Source organism: Mustela erminea, chromosome 2, assembly GCF_009829155.1.
Source record: "Mustela erminea isolate mMusErm1 chromosome 2, mMusErm1.Pri, whole genome shotgun sequence".
Lineage (NCBI taxonomy): Eukaryota > Metazoa > Chordata > Mammalia > Carnivora > Mustelidae > Mustela > Mustela erminea.
The window spans coordinates 47824588-47846117 of NC_045615.1; the positions used below are offsets into that span (position 1 = coordinate 47824588).

The 21530-nt window shown below is 40.6% G+C and overlaps 2 protein-coding genes across 6 annotated transcripts in view; one reads left to right on the top strand and one right to left on the bottom strand.

Annotated features, from left to right (window-relative positions):
• The window catches only part of HERC3 (HECT and RLD domain containing E3 ubiquitin protein ligase 3), a 122926-nt gene that overhangs the window by 86498 nt on the left and 14898 nt on the right, over positions 1-21530 (top strand). For all 5 annotated transcript variants that reach the window (XM_032332864.1, XM_032332865.1, XM_032332866.1 and 2 more), the window contains 5 exons: positions 289-459; positions 2530-2673; positions 3594-3760; positions 5996-6062; positions 6555-6637. In XM_032332864.1, the coding sequence (XP_032188755.1) occupies positions 289-459; positions 2530-2673; positions 3594-3760; positions 5996-6062; positions 6555-6637 (632 nt within the window). The remainder of the gene's footprint in view (positions 1-288; positions 460-2529; positions 2674-3593; positions 3761-5995; positions 6063-6554; positions 6638-21530) is intronic.
• On the bottom strand, positions 14203-16232 carry NAP1L5 (nucleosome assembly protein 1 like 5). Its single transcript, XM_032332869.1, has one exon. The coding sequence runs from the start codon at positions 16028-16030 to the stop codon at positions 15443-15445; it is 588 nt and encodes a 195-aa protein (XP_032188760.1). The 5' UTR covers positions 16031-16232; the 3' UTR covers positions 14203-15442.

The window sequence follows — 21530 nt, forward strand, 5'->3', positions numbered from 1 at the left end:
TCCATAGTTTGCTGCCCTGGTGTAGAGCTGGGGCAATAATTAAATGGAGCTTAGTAATTCTTTATTGAATAAAAACTGAAGTTACAGAGATTTAATTTATTTTAAATATACACTTCTATTATAAAATATAATTGGTTTTGATAAGCTTACTAAGACATTTGTGAATTAATAATCCAAATCTACCCATTCTTATTGTTGGTGAGTATATCCCTTCATTCATCCCTCTCTCTCTCTGTCTGTCCGTCTCTTGCTGTCTGTGTAATTGTGTTCTTGGGTGTGCTGTTCCAGGTGGCAGTCAATGGAGCGAACCTGCAGAATGTCTTCATGCTTCTCACCTTGGAGCCTCTGCTGGCCAGAAGCCCCTTCCTCGTCCTTCATGTTCGCAGGAACAATCTCGTTGGAGATGCCTTAAGAGAGCTGAGCATTCATTCTGATATTGACCTGAAAAAGCCTCTCAAAGTGAGCCCTTCATTTTATTCCTGTAACTATCTTCCAGGGTTTTCATTAAACAGTGTTGAAGAAACAGCAGAGGTCTTACTATTAAAATTGTGGAGTATAGCTGCCATTCATGATTTCTTTCATCCGTTTTACAAGAATTTGATCACCTCCTTCTGTCAAATCGTGGAGCAGAACATCTCAACATAACATCAGATAAGAATGCCAGTGGATTACTTGAGGGATTATAGGGCTTTCTTTGTCCGCCGTCTTGGGTGTACCAGCTCCAGCTCTCCAGAAACAAGCAAGCAAGAGCAAGACTAGGTGACACTCTCTAGTCAGGAAGGTTTTGGTTGTCAAATATTGAAGAGAAAGAGATGGTAAATGGAATAGACGGGCCAGGAGTGCTAACAAGACAGACTCCATCTTCGGCTCTCCATCTGTTCATGTTTGCTCAGTGACCACTCTTGGTGCTACATATTTCAGGGCCCTTGGAAATTAATATACATACCTTAGAATTCCCCACCAAGGCCCGGATCGGGGAGAAAGAAAAGAGAAAGAAGGGAAAAAGTAGAATGGAAAGGTAGTGAAATTGTCTGGGAAGCTGTTGACTGATCATGATAGTTACTCTTAGTACCCTGAAATTACTGAATTAAAACTTTTTCTCTCCTCATAGACTGTGCGTGTTCGTATTACTACTTACTGTATTCCCAGGGCGCTTAGCATAATGCTTGATACCAAATAGGTGTTCGATTAATATTTAATGAATTATCTGAAGTGGGTTTTTTTTAAGCCCTTTATCTTTCCCTTCAGATGATTTCCAGATCTCTGTCGCCATTCCTGTTGTAAACTCTAGTTTCCAAAAGGTAGTTTAAGTAGGAAACTGATGATAGTTTAAGTAGGAAACTGACGATCTCCACGCTATTGTCACCCTTTCTAGAACAGCCCCTGAGTGGCATCAGTATCCTGCATCTGCCTGGGAGTTCTCCCTGGAATTTCTGGGCTAGATTTTTGATACTGCAAAGAGAGGGGCCTCCCTCTGCCCCCTGTTTTCAATCAGTAATTCTGATGAGACTCTTCTAAGTCTCCTGGTGACATCTGCACAATCGAAGTCCTAGTGTTTGTCCTCACCTTTGCTCCTGTCCACGCTTTCAGAAGTGTGGAACTCAGACACAAGGATACACTTTTTCTAATGCTATTTTTTTGCTGTGTCTGAGCCCTTACCTGTAAAATGGGGCTGATAATAGTAGTCTCTACACATGAGGCTGTTCTGATTAGGATAATAGAGTTTAAATACTGGCATGTAACAGACTTGCAATAAATCTCATTTGTTGGTTTGCTGTAGCTGTCACTGTGATGATCCTTATGGGGCCAGGATGCCCTCTATAGGTCTGGTTATAGCCCCTTACAGAACCCAAGTCTGCCTCCTTAGGATGCTCTCCTTCCTTCATATGCATCAGTTCCTTCAAGAGCCCCACAGAAAGAGATTTCTTCCAGAAAGTGTTCCTTTACTCAGTTTAATCTTTTGCTTTTCTCTATGCACCAGAACATTTACCCCTCAATGTATTTGACTCTTGGAAAATAAAATATAGGGGTGCCTGCGTGGCTCAGTAGTTAAGCATCTGCCTTTGGCTCAGTTCATGATCCCGGGGTCCTGGGATTGAGTCCCACATGGGACTCCCTGCCCAGTGGGGAGTCTGCTTCTCCCTCTTCCCCCACCCACCCCTGCTCATGCCCTCTCTTTCTCTCAAATAAATAAAATCTTCAAGAAAAAAAAAAAGAAAAAAGCATATTCTCCAGTTGATTATTTTGTTTGCCTTACTCCCCGAAATAGATGGTAAACTTTCCCTGGACATATGGTAAACTTCTGACCTCCTTTGTATTCCTTGGAGTACTAGTAGAAATTTTGTGGGTCTGTAAGTGCTTTGTTAATAATCAGCAAGTACACCTTGTAGTTTTCATTGCATCAGCGTATTCTCTGTTATATATTTCTTTCTTTGTTCTGACTTTGGAGAGTTTGCCAAAAAAAAAAAAAAAAAAGATTAAACATCAAAGATTTCCCTGAAGTATTAATTTTACTTTCATTATTTTAAGGTAATCTTTGATGGTGAAGAAGCGGTGGATGCTGGTGGTGTCACAAAGGAGTTCTTTCTTTTACTGTTAAAAGAACTTTTGAATCCTATCTACGGAATGTTTACCTACTATCAGGATTCAAATCTTTTGTGGTTTTCAGATACGGTAAGTTAGTGATATTGCAGTTAAACGGAAGGATTGTGTTAGACTTTCTTTTTTTGGTCAGACCAGTCCCCTGACTTCTGACTTTACAAAGGGGAGCATAACAAAGATAATTCCAACAGTCTGAATAATGTAGCTCATCTTTATTTTTGACTCATTGACAAGATCCCATGTATTTTGTCACCCCCTACCCCCCATTTCTCTTTCTGGTAGGTAAGATCCAGGTTTTGTTATTCTTTGAAGGGTAAAAATATGAACACTGTGATACAGAAGTGAGTTTTATGACATGTGGAAAGTGATAGGTACATCTTACTTTAATAATATGGTATGTGTGTGAACACTTACACAAATACAGGCACACATGTTATTTTTGAAAATTCAGTAGGAGAGTTAAGCTTCAAATGGCATCTAATTTTAAGTAGACTATAATTTAGTTCTTTTTTTCCAGTGGAGTTTTCTTCCTAGAGCTGTACTGTTCTAAAAAAGCAGCCATTAGCCGCATGTAGGTATTTAAATTTAAATTTTACTTAGTTAAAATTAAATAATATTGAAGATTTCTTTCCAAAATTGTGCTAGCCACATGTCAGGTGCTCAGTCGTTGGAGCTAGTGGGCTGGGGGATGATGGCACGGCATAGCATAGACTGTTCACGTCAGTGTAGAAAGTCCTGTTGGATAGCCTTGCTCTAGAAGATTATATGCTCTTCTCTGTGTCGTTAGATGAGCCGTAACTGCTTGACTTCGTCTAGGTTATGGGTTTTGGTGGTATTGCAGGGTGTTTCTCTGCCTCAGAAGATAAGTAAGAATTAATGAGGTCTTTATTTTATATGGAAGATATTCTGAGGTAAATGGCAGTGTTTTGAGGGCTGCAAGCCGTGCATTCCTTTTTTAAAATTTTTAACACGTTTGCATACATACTGAAAAGTGTTTTGTAGAGCACAACTGGTTCCACTTGATTGGCATAACATGTGGACTAGCCATCTACAACTCCACTGTGGTTGATCTCCACTTTCCGCTGGCTCTCTACAAGAAGTTATTGAATGTAAAGCCTGGCTTGGAAGATCTAAAGGAGCTCTCACCCACTGAAGGAAGGTACGAAGCTGAAAGATGGGGAACTGCTCTGGCTGTGCCTGTGCCACAGGGATTCAGGGTTGAAAATACCACATTATCAGACCATATGGCTAGACTCTTACAATGTAAATGGGCTGCTACTCACTTGAGGCATTGCCTATAGCAGAGGAGGCAAAGGAAAAGGGAGGCTGTGGGTGCCCAGGGGTACAAAAAAATCTCACTCTTCCTTGTCCTGTACAAAAACAAAGAGTGGAGACTCTCAGGGTCTGGAAATACAGAGGGAGCAAGTACTAAAAAGGGAGTATTTTAAAAAATTTTAATTGAGATATAATTCACATACCATACAATCCACCTACTTGAAGTCTACAATTCAGCGACTTCTAGTATGTTCAGAGTTGTGTAGCTATCACAACAATTTTAGAAGATTTTTATTGTACGAAAATGAAACCTGGTACTCTTTAGTTGTCATTCCCAGTCCCCTCATCCGCAAGCCCTAGACAACAACTGATCTCCTTTCTGTGTAGACTTGCCTAGTCTGAATATTTCATATAAATGGAATCATACAACACGTGGTCTTTTGTGTCTGGCTTCTTTGAGGCAGCATGTTTTCAGGGTTCATCTGTTTTGCAACATGTGTCAGTAATGAATTTCTCTTTGTTGCCAAATAATAATCCATTAGTGGATATTGATGACCCTGTGTTCATCCGTTCATTAGTTGTTCCCCTTTTTGGCTGGCATAGATAATGCCACTATGGACATTCTTGCACAGGTTTTTGTGTGGATGTAAGTCTTCATTCCTCTTGGGTGGCTACCTAGGAGTGGGATGGCTGGGGCCATATGGTAGCTCTGGGTTTAGTTTTATGAGGAACTGCCAGACTGTTCTCCAGAGTAGCGGAGCCATATTTTTATGTTATTCTCTTTCTGGCTCTGAAAACCCCTTTGATTCTGAGTTTTTCTGCCTTGATTTTAGGTGCCATCAGATATATAAAAAACACCATACCCTTGGATTTCTGTAAACAGTATAATCCTTTTGGCTTCAACAAGAAGCAATAGCCCTTTTTATGGAGAATGAGTACCAATATTAAGATGGAGATAGAGAAAGGGCCATTTCTGATGTTCCCTCTGGAAGGGAGAGCCACACCACCTGTGTAGGACACCAGTACTGAAAAACCAGGAAGGATGGGAGGGGTGGGAACACAGAGGGAAGAGAACGTTTAGAAGGAATATTGGAAAACAGCAGAGGAGACTCTGGCAGTGTTAATTTTCGGGGTAACTAAAGAAAGCCAGAGAGTGGTTGAAGTGTGTGTGATTCCCCTTTGCCAGCCTGGCTGAGCATATTTTTGAAGTAATGATTCTGGCTGGTTTAACCGGTGGTGGATTTAAATTCCATGCTAAGAACTTTCTTCCTGGGAAACTTTTGATGAAACTGGACCCGGAGCTCACTGAAGAAGAAAGTGTGAATGAGGCCTTCTTACAAGAAGGTATTCTCTTGAAAGCTAGGATATGATCATTGTTGGTATAAACATATTCTTGTTTTCAGAGGGCCTGTTTGTGTTCTTTAGTATGTCAGGTAATAGAGTATCTTTACCCTACAGAGCCCCTTGCATTAACAAGTCAGCCAGTTAAGATTCCTAAGTGGATAGAGGTGACTTTGTGGCTTTCTTATGATGGGAGGATTATTCTGATGCATGTGGGTAAAGACATTCTCTAGGGCCACTGGAGTACCGTGTCCTTATATTTTGACTTCCAAGCAATACCACAGTTAAAAGAACACCAGTGTGTCAGATATAAATCTATGTGAACTTCTTCATAAATCTAGTAAGTCTTGGCAGTGGGAAGAGTATAATTAACAAATGTCTTACAGGTCTACTGCCATACTTTTTCCCCCCCTTTTAAAATATTTTATGTATTTCTTTTAGAGCAGGGGTGGAGAGAGCAGGGGGAGGAGCAGAAGGAGAGGGAAAAGCAGATTCCATGCTAAGTGTGGAGCCTGGTGTGGGCTTGATCTCATGACCCTGAGATCATGACCTGAGCCCAAACCAAGAGTTGGATACTGCCCCAACTGAGCCACCCAGGTGCCCTTGTCATATTTCTTTTTAAGGTATAAACACTTTTCTGTCAGTCTGGATTTATGTTTATCCTAGAATCTTCTTTTAGTTTTTCCTTACACAGATTCTAGATATATAACTAAAGTAGAAACATTATTACCATGTCTAACTTGCCTCTCTTTTCCTTTCTCTATTCTTTCTCTATTAGGAGTCTTCAAGAACTTTTAGATTACCCCGGGGAAGATATTGAGGAGACTTTCTGTCTCAATTTCACGGTAAGGATTTCCACAGTTTCCTTCTGATTGTGGCATTCCCTTTCATCATGCTCACAAGTTGTAATGAACATACAGTTGTTTTCCAAATCAAAGAATAAATTCAGGGTCTTCTCTGAAAAAATTTTATTTTAGTTATAGTGTCTTGATTGTTAAAGGAGTTAAGTAAATTTGTTGAATAAATGAATGAATGATTCATCTGTGAACTTAACATTATGAAATATTAGTCTTCTTTACTCTTGATACATAGATTTCTAGAGTTCGTATCATTTTCTCTTTGCTTGCATTTATTGGCAACTGCATGTCTTAAAACACAGGATATCTTGTTAAGGTGGTAATGTTTTCTGAATCAGGTTCTCTTTTCCCAAGAATTTCCTATGTAAGAAGTAGTGATTAAGCTACATTTGTTCCTAAAGCTTCTCTCAGTCATTTGGAGTCTAAAAGGATAGGTGGTAAACAGAATTGAAACATCTCTTTTTTTCTCCTTACATATAGATTTGTCGAGAAAGCTATGGAGTGGTTGAACAGAAGAAGCTGATACCTGGGGGAGACAAAGTAACTGTGTGCAAGGATAACAGGTTAGTCCTGACCCCAGACCCTTGCAGATGTTGCTACTTTATTTCTCTGCATTTACACTTTTAAGACAGAGATTGATGTTAAATCTTAATCCCTGCTGCAGAGGAGGCAAGGGTAAGAGAGCAAGAATTTGTAGATTGTAATTAATTTTTCATATTAGAGGAGACACTAGGCCTAGATTCAGGAGATGACTGTTGCAGATCTAGAAAAACGGACAAACCTCTTCCTGCGTCCTTGCACATTTTTAAAGACAACCTGAAGACTGTGAGGTCTAATGTAACATTCAGTAACCCTCTTTGTCATGTAAACCTTCCAGACTATGCAGGGAGCCTCAGCTTTGGGGAAAGTAAGTGCCCAACAAAAATGGTTTCAGATGATGGAATTACCTTGATTCTAGGAACCTAATAAAGAGATTAGTCTCGTGACAAGCAGGTGTTCCAGTCAAGCCCTAATAAGAATCTCTTGGAGGGGAAAAAAAAAAAAAAAAAGAATCCCTTGGAGCTAAATGTATCATCCTGTCTTTATCTGAATAACATTGATACTTTGTTCACAGTAAATGATCTATTTATTTTTTCACATAAGAACAGGCTTATATATTCCTTGTAGTCTGATTTTTTTTTTTTTTTAGAATAGGGAAATGTATGGTGGATCATAGAGTGGATTTTTGGCACAGAAGGTTTCTCTTGTAGTTTTGATGATTGTTTTATCAGGTATATATGTACATATCTGCCTTTAGTTCTCAAAGGATATCTGAGCTTTTGCATCAAGTTTCAGACAAGATAACGTGTGCATGATTTTGTGGAAGCTGCCAAAGGGCTAGGCCTGTGGCCCAAGGAAGGGAACATTCAGAATGTCTTTGTATGGTGGTGAGTCCTCAGAGAGCTCTGTGTGTTTGGTACACTGAGTGGCACAGTGACCCAGTGCAGTCGAAGGCCCTTTGTGATGTAGTCTTCACTTGAAGCAGTTCTTGGGACTTACAACTCCTTCTTATCTTTATAAAAGCATTTCCATTAGAGTACTTTTTGTCTCTGCTTTTTTCCCTCTCTCTTTCTGGGTCTGAGTTTTTTTCTCTTCCTGTCTCTGCTTCTCCTTCCCTATAACTCTCACTGCCTCTCCTTATTCAATAGATATTTTTTTGAATCATCAGTTGAATTGACTGAATAGTTGGGAGATAACGTGTTCAGGAATACTGAGATAAAACACGGTCTCCTTAGGGTGTAAGCTGTTGTCATGTGCAGCCATACTTCAAAAGTGAAATAGACTGAATTGGGGGTTGAATCCGAAGAGTTCAGGGATAGCAGCTTGGACACGTAGACCCAGGAGGTCAGATATGGCATAGAGTTAGGTTGCGAAACCTACCTACCTGTTGGATAACAGAAAGTAGCGACAAAGACCACAGTGAACAGTGAAAGCCGCTCCATAGAGTGATGGCTAAATCTTGGTTGTTGTATCAGGGAGAGAACAGTGAGTGAGTGTGTGTGGCGTGTGGGTACTGGTTGGGGGCTTTGCCAGGGGAAGCTTCATTTGGAGGACCCACACTCGTTTAGCCTTGGGGGTTACATTGTAGAAGTCTTTGGTAAATAGAGAAATTTAGACTTCATTCAGCAGGTAGTAAGAAGCCACTGTTTGTGAGCTCAGGAGTTATGGGATAGAAGTTGGTTCCTGGCAGACATTGTTTTCTCATCTTCTTTTCCTTCTCCACTGTTTATATCTGCTGCTGACACCATCTGCTGCTGCACACTCATGGACAGTGCTTAACCCCAAGTAGTGCTCAGAATCAGTGTGGAAGAGCATGCTTTTGTTTAAAAGGCGTGTTGGGGAAATGCTTGGGTGGCACAGTCAGCTGAGCATCTGACTCTTGGTTTTGGCTTGGGTTGTGATCTCAGAATCATGAGATTGAGGCCTGTGTTGGGCTCCGTGCTCAGCACAGAGTCTGCTCAGGTTTCTCCCTCTCCTCTTCTCGTGTGTGGTGTGTGTATGTGTGTGTGTGTGTGTGTGTGTGTGCATGCTTTCTCTCTCTCCCTAATAAATAAATAAATCTTTAAAAACATGTGGGCTCCTTTTCTCTTACTTTGCAGTTGTTGGCCACTAATTGACTTCGGGGCTGCTCCTACAACACATTTTCAGTAAGGATGTTCTGATGACACACAGTTTCCTTAAAAGAAAGGCAGTACTTAAATTCAAGAGAATAAAGAGAAGGGAGCCCCCGTCATTCTTTAACTTGTATTATGAAGCTCCTTTGTTACCATTACTTCCAAAAAGTAGCTTCAAAAGTTTTCAAGTCTTTGTACAATAGAGAGAGCCGTAGTTTTAAAACTTGCCAGGCAGAGGATGATGGCGGGCTCCTGTTTTGATTGCCAACACACTGTGTTTGAGATTAGCGTGTGGAACAACTTCTATCTTTGGTGAAGTTTATGTTTTGACGTTTCTGGGTCACTAGCACTCGTTGAGCACACAGTGAACTCATCCATGCTGTTTTCGGCACTGTTGTGCATGCCTTTGTACTTGTGACAGGAGGCAGACCTTATTTCTGTCACACAGTTACCTACTGGAGAAGCTTCTGAGAACCTTGTGTGGTTACTGCCGCATTGCTTAGTATAACTGTCATGGTGAAGGACAACTAGGAAGATACAAGTGAATTTCTCTTCTTTTTCTTTTATGCTGCAAAAGCAAAAATCTTATAAGCAAAGCATCCTGAGATCCTGGTAAGAAATGTTGCATACAACTGTGAAAGATGAATCATTGCAGCTCCTTTTCCCTTTTGTCTAGTATATGTCATAATCTCACCACTGGGGGTGGGGGTCCTTTTTGGGTATTTCTTAGATGGGTCTAAGAAAACTAGATGAGGGGCGCATGGGTGACTCCTTTGCTTAAGTTTTTGCCTTCAGCTCAGGTCATGATCCCAGGGTCCTGGGATTGAGTCCTGCATCGGGCCTGCTTCTTCTTCTCCCACTCTCCCTGTTTTTTTTTGTTTTTTAAAGATTTTATTTATTTATTCGGCAGACAGAGATCACAAGTAGGCAAAGAAGCAGGCAGAGAGGGGGGAAGCAGGCTTCTTGCTGAGCAGAGAGCCCGATGTGGGGCTCTATCCCAGGACCCTGGGACCATGACCTGAGCCGAAGGCAGAGGCTTTAACCCACTGAGCCACCCAGGCTCCTCTCCCGCTCCCCCTGTTTATTTTCCCTCTCTTCCTGTGTCTCCCTCTGTCAAATAAATAATTAAAACATTTTTTAAAAAAAGAAAACTTGAAAGATAAGAATAATGTCTGCTGGATTTTAACTTGTAGGCAGTTGAATATACAGATACTGCTTAACAATACTTTCTTAACAGATACTTTCTTAACAGAAAGTTATTTGCTGAGTTAACAGTAAGGTATTTGCTATCACCACTGCCCTGGAGGAAAATGCCAGAAAGATACCAATTCTTTATCCGTAATCTATTATATTTCATTTGGTCTTAAGATTGCATCCTATCCTTGAACAAGAGCTGCAGATAGTCAAAGGAGTTACAAGCATCCAAGTAAAAGAACATCCATAGGTGATGGCTGGTGGCTACATCATAGCCAGCTCTTGCCACAGCTGGTAATCACATCTGAATAACGACTACTCATGGTTAAGTATTTCTCATACTCTGTAACGTGGTGTTATTACTATTAATGAAAAATCCACATGTCATTCGAGGTTTCCCCAAATTGACCTTAATTTAATGTAGTCAAATAAAATTGATGTGTTTTCCCATTTCTGCCACGTTAAGAAAGGGATTGAAAAACAGTAAAAAGATCACCCAGTGGGGCACCTCGGTGCCTCAGTGGTTTAAGCCACTGCCTTCGGTTCAGGTCATGATCTCAAGGTCTTGAGATGGAGCCCCACATGGGGTTATCTTCTCAGCGGGGAGCCTGCTTCCCCCTCTCTCTCTCTGCCTGCCTCTCTGCCTACTTGTGATCTCCCTCTCTGGCAAATAAATAAATAAAATCTTTAAAAAAAAAAAAGTAGAAAAGTACCTTAAAAAAAAAAAAGATCACCGAGTAAGGAGTGTGAGGCTTAACGTAAGTGCTCCAAAGGGCACCCAGATTCTGTAGTGAGAACCTGAGGAAAAAATCCTACATGACAGACACCTGTGGTTCCTTAAGATCTCCTGAAGTTAGGACTGCTGACAGACTTGTCAAGTTGATGTCTTGAGATAATCTATTGGTGTAATCTTTAAGATCTTTTTGTATTTGCATTGGGCTGTTTTAGGATAGCAGATGACTAAAATGCCAGTCACATTTCTTGAGTGCTTACATTTGTCTAAGTACTTCACATGTAATCCTCCCCACTATACAGATGCGGAAACTGGGCCACAGAGAGGCACAACTTAATTGTTCAGGGTGACATAGCTAGAAGTGTAGGATTCAAAGCCAGGCATTGGGAGTGAGATGAGAGCTTGTGCTCTGTGAAGTCCGCACCCTCCCCTTCAAGGCTAAGACCAGGACTTGAGTCCCCTCCCCAACCCAGGAAGAGACATGACTTAGAAGTTTGCCGTTTTCCTTTCAGGCACACTATGGGGTTTAAAAAACAAGGTTGGCATAGTTAAAAATATACTGTGAATGTATAAAATTATATGTCTGAATTTTTAAACCTTGCTTGAGACAGCGCCTTATTTACTATGTTATTACAAAGCCCTCATGGACACCCTTAATAATGACTGCACAGTCTGCCATGTGGATGTGTGTGTTCTACTGTCTTGCTCCGGGGTATTTGGCTTCTAAGTTCTCTTTTGTTTCTCTCCCCTCTTCCTTTATTTTTAGTAAGACCTGTCAAGTATCTTTTGTCTAAAGCTTTCTTTGCCTTTAAAATTGCTTTTTAATAAGATCCCAAGGGTGAAATTGAATTAGTGTATGTCATTTTCAATTGGTTGATAGACGTTGTTGCTGAATTGATTTCACTAATGAATTATATATCAACTTGCATATTATCATAATGTATGAGAGTACTCATTTTACCTAATCCTTATAAGCACTAAAATTCTCTTAAAGAAAACAAATAATAAATTCTGTTGCACTTGTAAAATTTTGCATTTCTTACACACCTAGGCTACTTTTCATATTCTACACAGCTTTGGTGCATTTTCCTGTGAATTAGATAGAAATGGACAATATTGTGAATGTACTAAATGCCACTGAATTGTTCATTTAAATGGTTAATTTTATGTTCTGTGTATTTCTCTTCAATAAAAAGTGTTTGTGTACCTGTGTATGCATGTGCAAATATGTCTGTGTCTGCCTTGAGTGTGAACTCTCAGGCAGGGAGAACTGCTGTGTCATGCTTTGGCAGTGAGCGTCGGGATGCGACACTTTCCTGTGTAATGCTCTCAGAGACCGAATTGAATGTGTAATGCATACTGCTATTCTTCCCGCCAGTTATTTTGTGCATTGCTGACAAATTTGAGCATATAATGGATTAACGCTGAGTGATAGTGTTTGACCCACTTTGAAGGCGGGGTATCCTGCTAGATGTTGACATGCAGGTTTTATGACTGCCTGAGTAACAATCAAATAAGCAGGGCAGGAAACAGAGGTAAAGATCAAGCCAGTTAGGAAACAGTGGAGACGGCCTGACATTGTGAAGGGCATCCACAAGCATCCCCGTGTCCTGGGAAATGTGGCCAACGGTGGTGTGATTGGTAGCTAGAAAACCCCACAGTTAAAGTGTTGCCCTAAGTGGAAGGAAGACGGCTGGTCCGAGCACTCGGCTGGGAATGCCCGTGTTCCAACCTCACTGAGCCCTGGTGCTGCCCTCTCAGGACGTGTCTTTCTGCCCCAGACAGGGCTATAGTATTTCTTCTTTTTAAAGCAGTCTGCTGGTGTCCTTTATGTCTTTCTGTATTGGGACTAAATGATTTTCATATGGTTTGTGGGTACTCTTTATTAAGACCACTAAACCCTTTGCCATTTGTTATTTATTGTAAATTATATTTCCAGTTGTTTGCTTTTGAAAAAATGGGGTGCTTGTGTTTAAATCTCTATAATGTATTTATTTGTGTTGTCCTGTCTGTTGATTATTTCTTTTGGTCTTATATCACCAATCTCAGCCTTTCCCTATCCAGTAATTGATAAATACATCATGTACTCTCTTCACTTAAAAAAATTTCAGGTGGGGGGAGGTCTGTATTCTAAGGTAGAAATCTGAATTATTCCCATATTGCTAGTTTCCTTAGCTATTCTTCCACGGGGACATTAGATTAGTTATATCCAGTTTGGGTTTTGATTTGAAGTGTGATAAATTAAAGGTTACTTTGGGAAGAATTAACACTTTTGTGGTATTTAGTCTTACCATCTAAAAGCCTGTTTTAATTTCTGATTTTGTTTTTCCTTTTCACATAGATTACACATATTTTTTATTAAAGGTTTTTTTTTATATTTTGATTTCATATTTCTATTGTGAAAAGTCTATCCATGTGTTTTGACCATTATTGGTACCTAGAAATAGTTAATGGTTTTTGTATATTTATATGGCAACTGGTCATTTGCTCAGATTTATTCTATAATTTTCAGTTGATTCTCTTGGGTTTTCTATATATAACTATCTGCCTGCAAAAAATTTTTTCCCCAATAATTACACACCTTATTTGTTTTATTCATTTTTGCTTCTTTACTAGATAGACCTAGAAGAATATTAAAGGAGTCTCTTATTCCTAGAGATAAAAAATATTGAATTTTATTAGTTTTTGCTTCCATGAAGATAATCCAATGATTAAGATAATCATTGACTTCTTATATAATACGTTATTTTGATTTTCCCTTTTGGTTGCCTGGCCCTAATGATGATTAATAGTACATTAAGGTTTAACTCTGCTATTGCAATAAGCAACAGGTCAGAGCTGTCTGCCAGTCCTTAAGGTAAAGCAGCATAATTTCACGTTTGCATAATTTTAACCCTTAAGAGAAATGGAAGAAAATCCATCTGAGTTTTTAATTTTTAAGGGTGGGGTCCTTAATTTTTAAATTATTTTGCTTCATTCAAGATGCCCAGATATAAACTTGAAGTAGCCTTTTTTTGGATATGCATAATATCACATTGAAAGTCTTTTATCTCTTCTGGGAGGAAATCAAAATCTGATTTTATATTGAGGAAACCAAAATGGATAGGTTATTGAATTTCCTGTTTCTAAATTAAAGATGACATTCTTCTCTGATGAGGAATCATAAACAAGAATATAATGATGTCCATCCCCCCTCTTTTTGTACCTGGGAAGGGAAGATTGAATTTCCAATCAGTGTCTTTATGTTTCGTGTAATAAAAAAATAATAAAATAATAGCTGAAATTTCTTGAGCACTGAGTGTGTGTCAGATACTATCCTGTAGACTTTGTGTGTTAACTGACCTCTTCTCCATAATTGTGAGGAAGGGGCTCTTACTACCCCTTTTATAGGAGAAACTGAAACAGACCGACTGAATTGCCTAAGGTTCATTGCTTATAGGGGCAGAGCTGGGATTTGATTGCAAGAAGGCAGAGTATTTGAGTCCTTTTGTTTTTTAAAAATACTGTTTTATTAACACTACAGTGGTAAACAACTTTGTTTCTTTTAAGATCACTGAGTCACACAAAATTCAAAACCCACAAAGAAGCTAAGAGTCTTTACATTTAACGTGTCCTTCCTGAAAATCCTTAACTGTATACCAGTCTGTCCTCAAGCAGTACAATTTGAATATGCACCATTTTTTAATTTAATATGTCACATTTACATAGCAAAATAATGAAGGCACAGCTAATACAAGCAAACTTAAACCCTTCTACTTCTGAGCTGGGGGTGGGGACACACACTTGGATTGGTTCTTCAAGTATTTATTTTTTCCAAACATTAGCTTCATTGAAGAGTTCTGATAATTTTCACAGCTACATTCTAAAAGCTACATGACAAAGACGACTTCACAAGGATCAAACTACATAACACTGAATACATGCTTTACAGGATTTGCTACATTCTACATCTTTTCAAGTAAATTAATATTTCTAGAATGCTAGGTAAAGGGATTTAATACTTAAACATTTGGGGTTTTTTTGTTGTTGTTTTTACACCTTTGTAAATAGACACTACCGAGAGAACACATAAACATGAGACTGTAAATAACGAACACATATGTTGACAGTATTATACAGGTTATACACCCTCCTTCTCAGAACCATGTTGCTTGTTTAAACTCAAATATTCAGAACATTCTTTAGAATTTGAAATGGCAGTTTTCCAGGCCTCATTAAACAGTACTGTCATGATCTCCATCACAGGCTTCCAGGATTCCATCACTCTTCTCCGAAGTGTAAAGCTGATGGGTTACAAAAGCAAAGTCTTAAAGATGAGATTCTTCTGGGTTCTGTTTTTTCTGCACTGGAAAATGTCCGGACTAAAGAAACTGAAGAGTTAAGCGTTGAGAACATGTTCAGTCTTGGTCTGGGTGTTCTGTGTGTAGTGTGATGACAGTGGAATGAACAGGTTTCAAAGTGACATTCTTTACTTCACATCTACTTGACACCCTTAATAAGTCTCAATTGCAGTCCGTGCAGAAGAGATCATGAAAAAAAATCATTTTAAATATAACTTGTTTTCTTCAACACCTTTGGATATATTTATTGTGTTCAAAATGAAAAATTTGAAACGGGCTGGCCAGGATCTGATTGCTTCAATTTACTATAATTTTAGGTAGGAACGCCAGAATTGATTACATTGTATTTTGGTCCCAAACCTGAGCCTTATTAAGTCCACCAATATTGAAAAAAAAAATAGTGGTTTTGTTTCCGTCGTCATTCTCCTCCTCAATCTCTGCCCCCGCTTATTTCTTGGCGTCATCAGGCACTGCAGAGTGGGGACCCTCATCTTTGGCCGCCGCCGCCTCCGCCGCAGCCTCTGCAGCAGCCTCCTCCTCCTCCTCCTCCTCCTCTTCCCCCTCCTCCTCATCTTCGTACTCTTCCTCGTCGTCGTCCTCCTCCTCCCCCTCCAAGGTCCATGCACACCCCTCCATCTCACCGGTGAGCTCCTGGATCTTGGCAAGTAGGGGCTTATAGATGTCGTTATACTTTTTTTCCAGAGCCTGAAATTCCTTATCAAATTTGGCTTCTATCTTATCGCATCGCTTCTGCAGCTTTTTGAGGGCCAGGACTCGGCATTTCACCGAATTAGGCAGGCTCTCGATAAAGTCATTTTTAGGCTTTGGTGCATTCTCCGCGGGGGTCTGCGGCTCCTCCGCCGTCTGACCGGCCGCGCTGTCGGAGTCCCCAGCCGCGCTGTCAGAGTCTCCCCCCTGCGCTCCGCCTTCCGCCATTACCTCCTCCGCCGCCGCGGCCGCCTCCGCTGCCGCCGCCGCTGCCGCCGCCGCCGCCTGGCTTGGCTCCGCGGGCCCCTGGTTTTCCGAGTCAGCCATGATACCGGGGAAGCTGCAGAGGTCTAGGGTGGCTCCCGCAGAGACCTGCACCCGAGCTGCACCAGCGAGATCTTGCGGATGCGGCAAGTGGCGGTGACGTCGGCCGCGGCAGTGACGTCGGCCGCGGCCCCGCCCTTTTCTCGCCCGCCCTAGACTGGCTCCCTGCGATCAGCTGACGGCCTTGCCCCCCACACTGCGCCAGCCTCCCCCTGTTGCTACCCTGCCATCCTCCCTAGCACTGCAGCTGACGTCAAAACCGGTGTCTTGGATACCCTGCCCCCCATCCGCCCACATACCTGTCCCCCTCACCCCCCGTAGAGCTGGGCTGGGAATGGCAGCAGGTGTCCAAGGCCCCTTCCTAGGAACTGCTCAGATGGCCTCAGCCTGTTTCAGTTTGCTCCTCTAGCCCACTGCGGTCCTTCTGTACAGCGGTCAGTACATCTGTCCTGGCCTTTGTCTGCATGACCCATGCGGGCGTTGGTCTGGTGTCACTGGCTTACTCTTGTGAAGTCAGCTTTGTCACCTTTCTGATGCTGCGAATTCCTTTCCAGAAAGCGAGGGCATGGGAGACGGACTCCCTTCTACCGCTTCGGGGAGCTGGGTGCACGTGTGTGGAGAGGGCCGCCTGTATGCCCACATGCCCACTCAGCAGCCCTGGTTGGTCCTTCCTCGGCTTAGCGGCATGTATATGCGGGGCAAGGTCTCTTAGCGAGAAGGACCTCGGAGCAGTTTTGGAGCCATTTGGATAGGAAATCTCAGGACCCTTGGTATTCTGGAGTATGTTCTAGAAGGTCCCTTAGACTCTTCGGCCTGCGGACAGGAATAAAGCTGGAGGCAGGTGGAAGAAAAGCAAGTCCTTCTAATGCCTGGGGTCCAGGGCAAGGGCCGCGTCTTCTCCATGTTAAAGCGTGTGTTAAGGAGCGCTGTTCACTGGGGACACGGAGACACTCCTGTGTGCTCACAGACAGGGGCCCCCAAGGCTCTCCACAGTTAAGCATCTGCTTTGTGGTCTTGCTGGTGATTTGTATCTGAGAACGTTTAAAAAAAGAAAGAAAAAGAAAAAGTTCTTAAAAAAAGAGAAATCTCCTCTAATAGCAAAGTGAGTCCTCGTTTTATTTTACTTCCTTATCTTGCTTGTAAGACCCAATGATAGCTTCTTGAATAAGGATGAGGGCTCATATTTTAGGTATGGAAGAAGACATGATCCTTCCAGGGATTGCTTAGGAATGTTTTCAAATTCAGTGTTATTGATTCAAATGTTTGTCTTTCACTATATTGGGACTTACTGAAGCTCTTCCATATGCTCTTCCAAGCATATGAAAGTTAAGAAATTACTTCCCCAAGTACATTTGGTGTTATCTTATGGTTTTTAAGAATATTAAATTATCTACTAATATGTAAAGCACTTAGTGCTGACACATAGGAAGCACTTGATGTGTTTCAGTGTTTTTTTTTTTTACAAACGACATTCATTAATTTGCAAGAATAACCTGCAATAATATTCCCTTTTAAAAGGACATTTTAATGCTCTTCCCCAAAGAAAGGAACCATTTACAAAATGCCTGATATATTCCAAATAGCAAACATTCTAGGTTTTTTTGTTTATGTATTTGTGATTCTTGTTTTCTATTTTACTTTCTTAATTCTGCTGCACATAATTTACTTTCCCTTTTTTGTTACCATTTGTAGCGACTGAGTTTTATTGTTAGGGCTGGTATTTTAGTTTTAGCTCTGTGGGAATGTAATGTGATAACACGTCTATACTTAGTTGGCTGACACTATACATATTCTATATATCACCCATTGTTAGAAGGTGATCCCCCGAACTAAGAAGTCACGTTGAGATCAGAAAATGAAGCAGGCTACTTCAAACAGTTGACACAGAGTTTTATACAGGGTGACTTACTGGTAGGAGGATCAGGCAGAGGACAAGCCATGGTAGTTGCAGAGCTACTCTCCACAAAATCCAGACCTTCGTGCCCAGATTCTAGAGTGAGGAGATGCACAGAAGGGTACTGTAGTGAGATTGAAGGGTTCGCATACACCTCAAAGGGCTTGCATGCAACTAAGTGCTAGCTAATCTTTAATTTGATCTTGTGATACTACTGGTGCATCAGGAAGGGGAAAGACCGTTTTATCTCTAACAGATTCATGGGAGGCCAAAGCGGGCCTCCCCAATCTGGGCCTTGGTGGGGAATTCTAGGGTATATATATATATTAATTTCCAAGGACCCTGTAATATGTAGCACCAAGAGTGGTCACAGCAAACATGAACAGATGGAGGGCCAAAGATGGAGTCCATCTTGTTAGCACTCCTGGCCCATCTATTCCATTTATCATCTCTTGGTGGCTGCAGGTACCTTGAGGTTAGGAATGCTTTTGACATTTTAAAAATAAGGAACTTAGAAGCAGAAAAATAAAGCGAAATAAATATTTTGTTACTATGTATTACTTGATTGGCAGAATCAGAGGCAGAAATGGGGCTTTCTAATGCCTATAGTGTAGAGGTTGTGACAGCCCAAATTTTAATAAAATCCATTTGACCTACTTGACTTGCTTGAAACAAATAGGATGCATTCATCTTTCAGGATGTTTATGTTGCTGTCTTTAAAAAACTTAAAATTTAGTGTTAAGCAGGCTACTTTTTTCAAATGTTCTGTTCTTTTGAGATATAATTCACAATATAATAAATAGATATATTTTGTGTATAATAAAAAAATTTAATTGTGTTAATTTATATGTAATAAAATTTACTTTGCTTTGGCAAGTACAGTGATGTAAACACTACACTAATTGAGATGTAGAACAGTAACATCATCCCAAAAAACCCCTCATAAGCCTTCCCTTACGGTCCAGCCCTGGTGATCATGGGCCCATCTCTAAAATTTTTTTTCCAGAATGTCCAGAAGCGGAAGCATGTGTGTGTAGAGTTTTGAGTCTGGCCTTTTTCACATGGCGTAATGCCTTTGAGATTCATCCATGATGTTATGTACACTAGTAGTTTGTTCCTTTTCGTTACTGAGTAATATTCCCCTTTAGTTGTTTCTCATTTTTTGTGATTACAAAAAATGCTACAGTGAATATGTTTTTATTTCTTCTGGTTATGTACCTAGAAGTAGACCTGTTTAGTCATATGGTAAATGTATATTTAACTTTTTAAGAAAGTTCCACAGTTTTCCAAAGTGACTATACCATTTTGCTTTCACACCACAAGGTATGAGTTAAATTACTCTACATTGTCAACAGCATTTGGTATCATTGGGCTTCTCCTCACCCCTCCAATCTAATAGATGTGTGTAGTAACCTTAATGGCTGATGATGTAGAGTATCTGCCAATGTATGTATGTGCCATTCATAGATGTTCTTTGATGCAGTGTCAGTTTATATCTTTTGCCCACTTTCTGAGTTTTTTTGTTTTCTTATTTTTAATTGGTTTTACATATTCTAGATACAAGTCCTTGTGAAATACTTTCTTCCAGCCTATGGCTGTCTTTTTCTTAAAAAAACCAGAAATTCAAAATTTTGATATATATTTTTTTCTTTTATGGATTGGGTTTTTGATGTCATGTTTAAGAGATCTTTGCTAAATCCAAGACAGTAAAGATTTGTTCCTATGTTTTCTTTCTTTCTGTTTTTTTTTTTTTTTAAGATTTTACTTATATGACAGAAAGAGAGAGAGCATGCACACAAGTAGAGTGGAGGGCAGAGGGAGAGGAAGAAGCAGGCTCTCTGCTGAGCAGGGAGCCCGATGCAGGGCTTGATCCTTGGGATCATGACCTGAGCCAAAGGCAGCCCCTTAGTGGACTGAGCCACCCAGGCATCCTTCTTTCTTTTATTTTTTGTTTAAATTCAGTTTATTAACATATAATGTATTATAAGTTTCAGAGGTAGAGTTCAGTGTTTCATCACTGCATATAATACTTAGTGCTCTTTATATCACATGCCCTACTTAATGCCCATCAATCTATTACCCCATCCTCCCACCTCCCTCCCCTCCTGCAACCCTGTTTGTTTCCTATGATTACGAGTCTCTTATGGTTTGTCTCCCTCTCTGATTTCAGCTTATTTTATTTTTCCCTTCCTTCCTCTGTGCTCTTCTGTTTTGTTTCTTAAATTCCATTGTATGAGTGAAATCATATGATAATTGGCATTCTCTGATTGACTTAATTCGGTTAGCACAACGCCCCTAGTTCCATCCACATTGTTGCAAATGGCAAGATTTCATTTTCTTTATTATTTTTTTAAGATTTTATTTATTTATTTGTCAGAGAGAGTGAGCACAGGCAGACAGAGTGGCAGGCAGAGGCAGAGGGAGAAGCAGGCTCCCTGCTGAGCAAGGAGCCTGATGTGGGACTTGGTCCCAGGATACTGGGATCATGACCTGAGCTGAAGGCAGCTGCTTAACCAACTGAGCCACCCAGGCGTCCCAGGATTTCATTTTCTTGATGGCTGAGTAATATTCCTGTGTGTGTGTGTGTGTGTGTGTGTGTGTATCCCACATCTTCTTAATCTATCCATCTGCTGTTGGACATATGGGCTCTTTCCATAGTTTGGCTATTGTGAACATTACTGCTATAAACATTGGAGTGCAGGTGTGTCTTTGGATCACTATATTTGTATCTTTGGGGTATATGCCTTGTATTGCAATTACTGGGTCATAGGGGAGCTCTATTTTCAACTTTTAGAGGAACCTCTGTACTGTTTTACACAGTGGCTGCAACATCACTGCATTCCTACCAGCAGTGTAAGAGGGTTGCCCTTTCCAACATTTGTTGTTTCTGGTGTTGTTAATTTTAGCCATTCTGACTGGTGTGAGGTGGCATCTCATTGTGGTTTTATTTTGTATTTCCCTGGTGATGCTGAGTTGTGTTGAACATTTTTTCATGTCTGTTGACCATTTGGATGTTTTCTTTGAAGAATTGTCTGTTCATGTCTTTTGCCCATTTCTTGATTGGATTATTTGTTCTTTGGGTGTTGAGTTTGATAACTTCTCTACAGATTTTGGATACTAACCCTTTATCTGAGCAAACATTTGCAAAAATCATCTCCCGTTCTGTCAGTTGGCTTTTGGTTTTGTCAGCTGTTTCTTTTGCTTTGCTGTGCAAAAGCTTCTTTTTTTTTTTTAATTATATTTTAATTTTTTTCAGCGTAACAGTATTCATTATTTTTTTCACCACACCCAGTGCTCCATGCAATCCATGCCCTCTCCAATACCCACCACCTGGTTCCCCCAACCTCCCACCCCCCACCCCTTCAAAACCCTCAGATTGTTTTTCAGAGTCCATAGTCTCTCATGGTTTATCTCCCCTTCCAATTTCCCTCAACTCCCTTCTCCTCGTCCTCCATGCTATTTGTCATGCTCCACAAATAAGTGAAACCATATGATAATTGACTCTCTCTTCTTGACTTATTTCACTCAGCATAGTCTCTTCCAGTCCTGTCCATGTTGCTACAAAAGTTGGGGGCATCACGTTACCTGATTTCAAGCTTTACTACAAAG

Bases quoted from the DNA above. Each gene is read 5' to 3' on its own strand.
- NAP1L5 (XM_032332869.1), bottom strand. From the start codon at position 16,030: ATGGCTGACTCGGAAAACCAGGGGCCCGCGGAGCCAAGCCAGGCGGCG.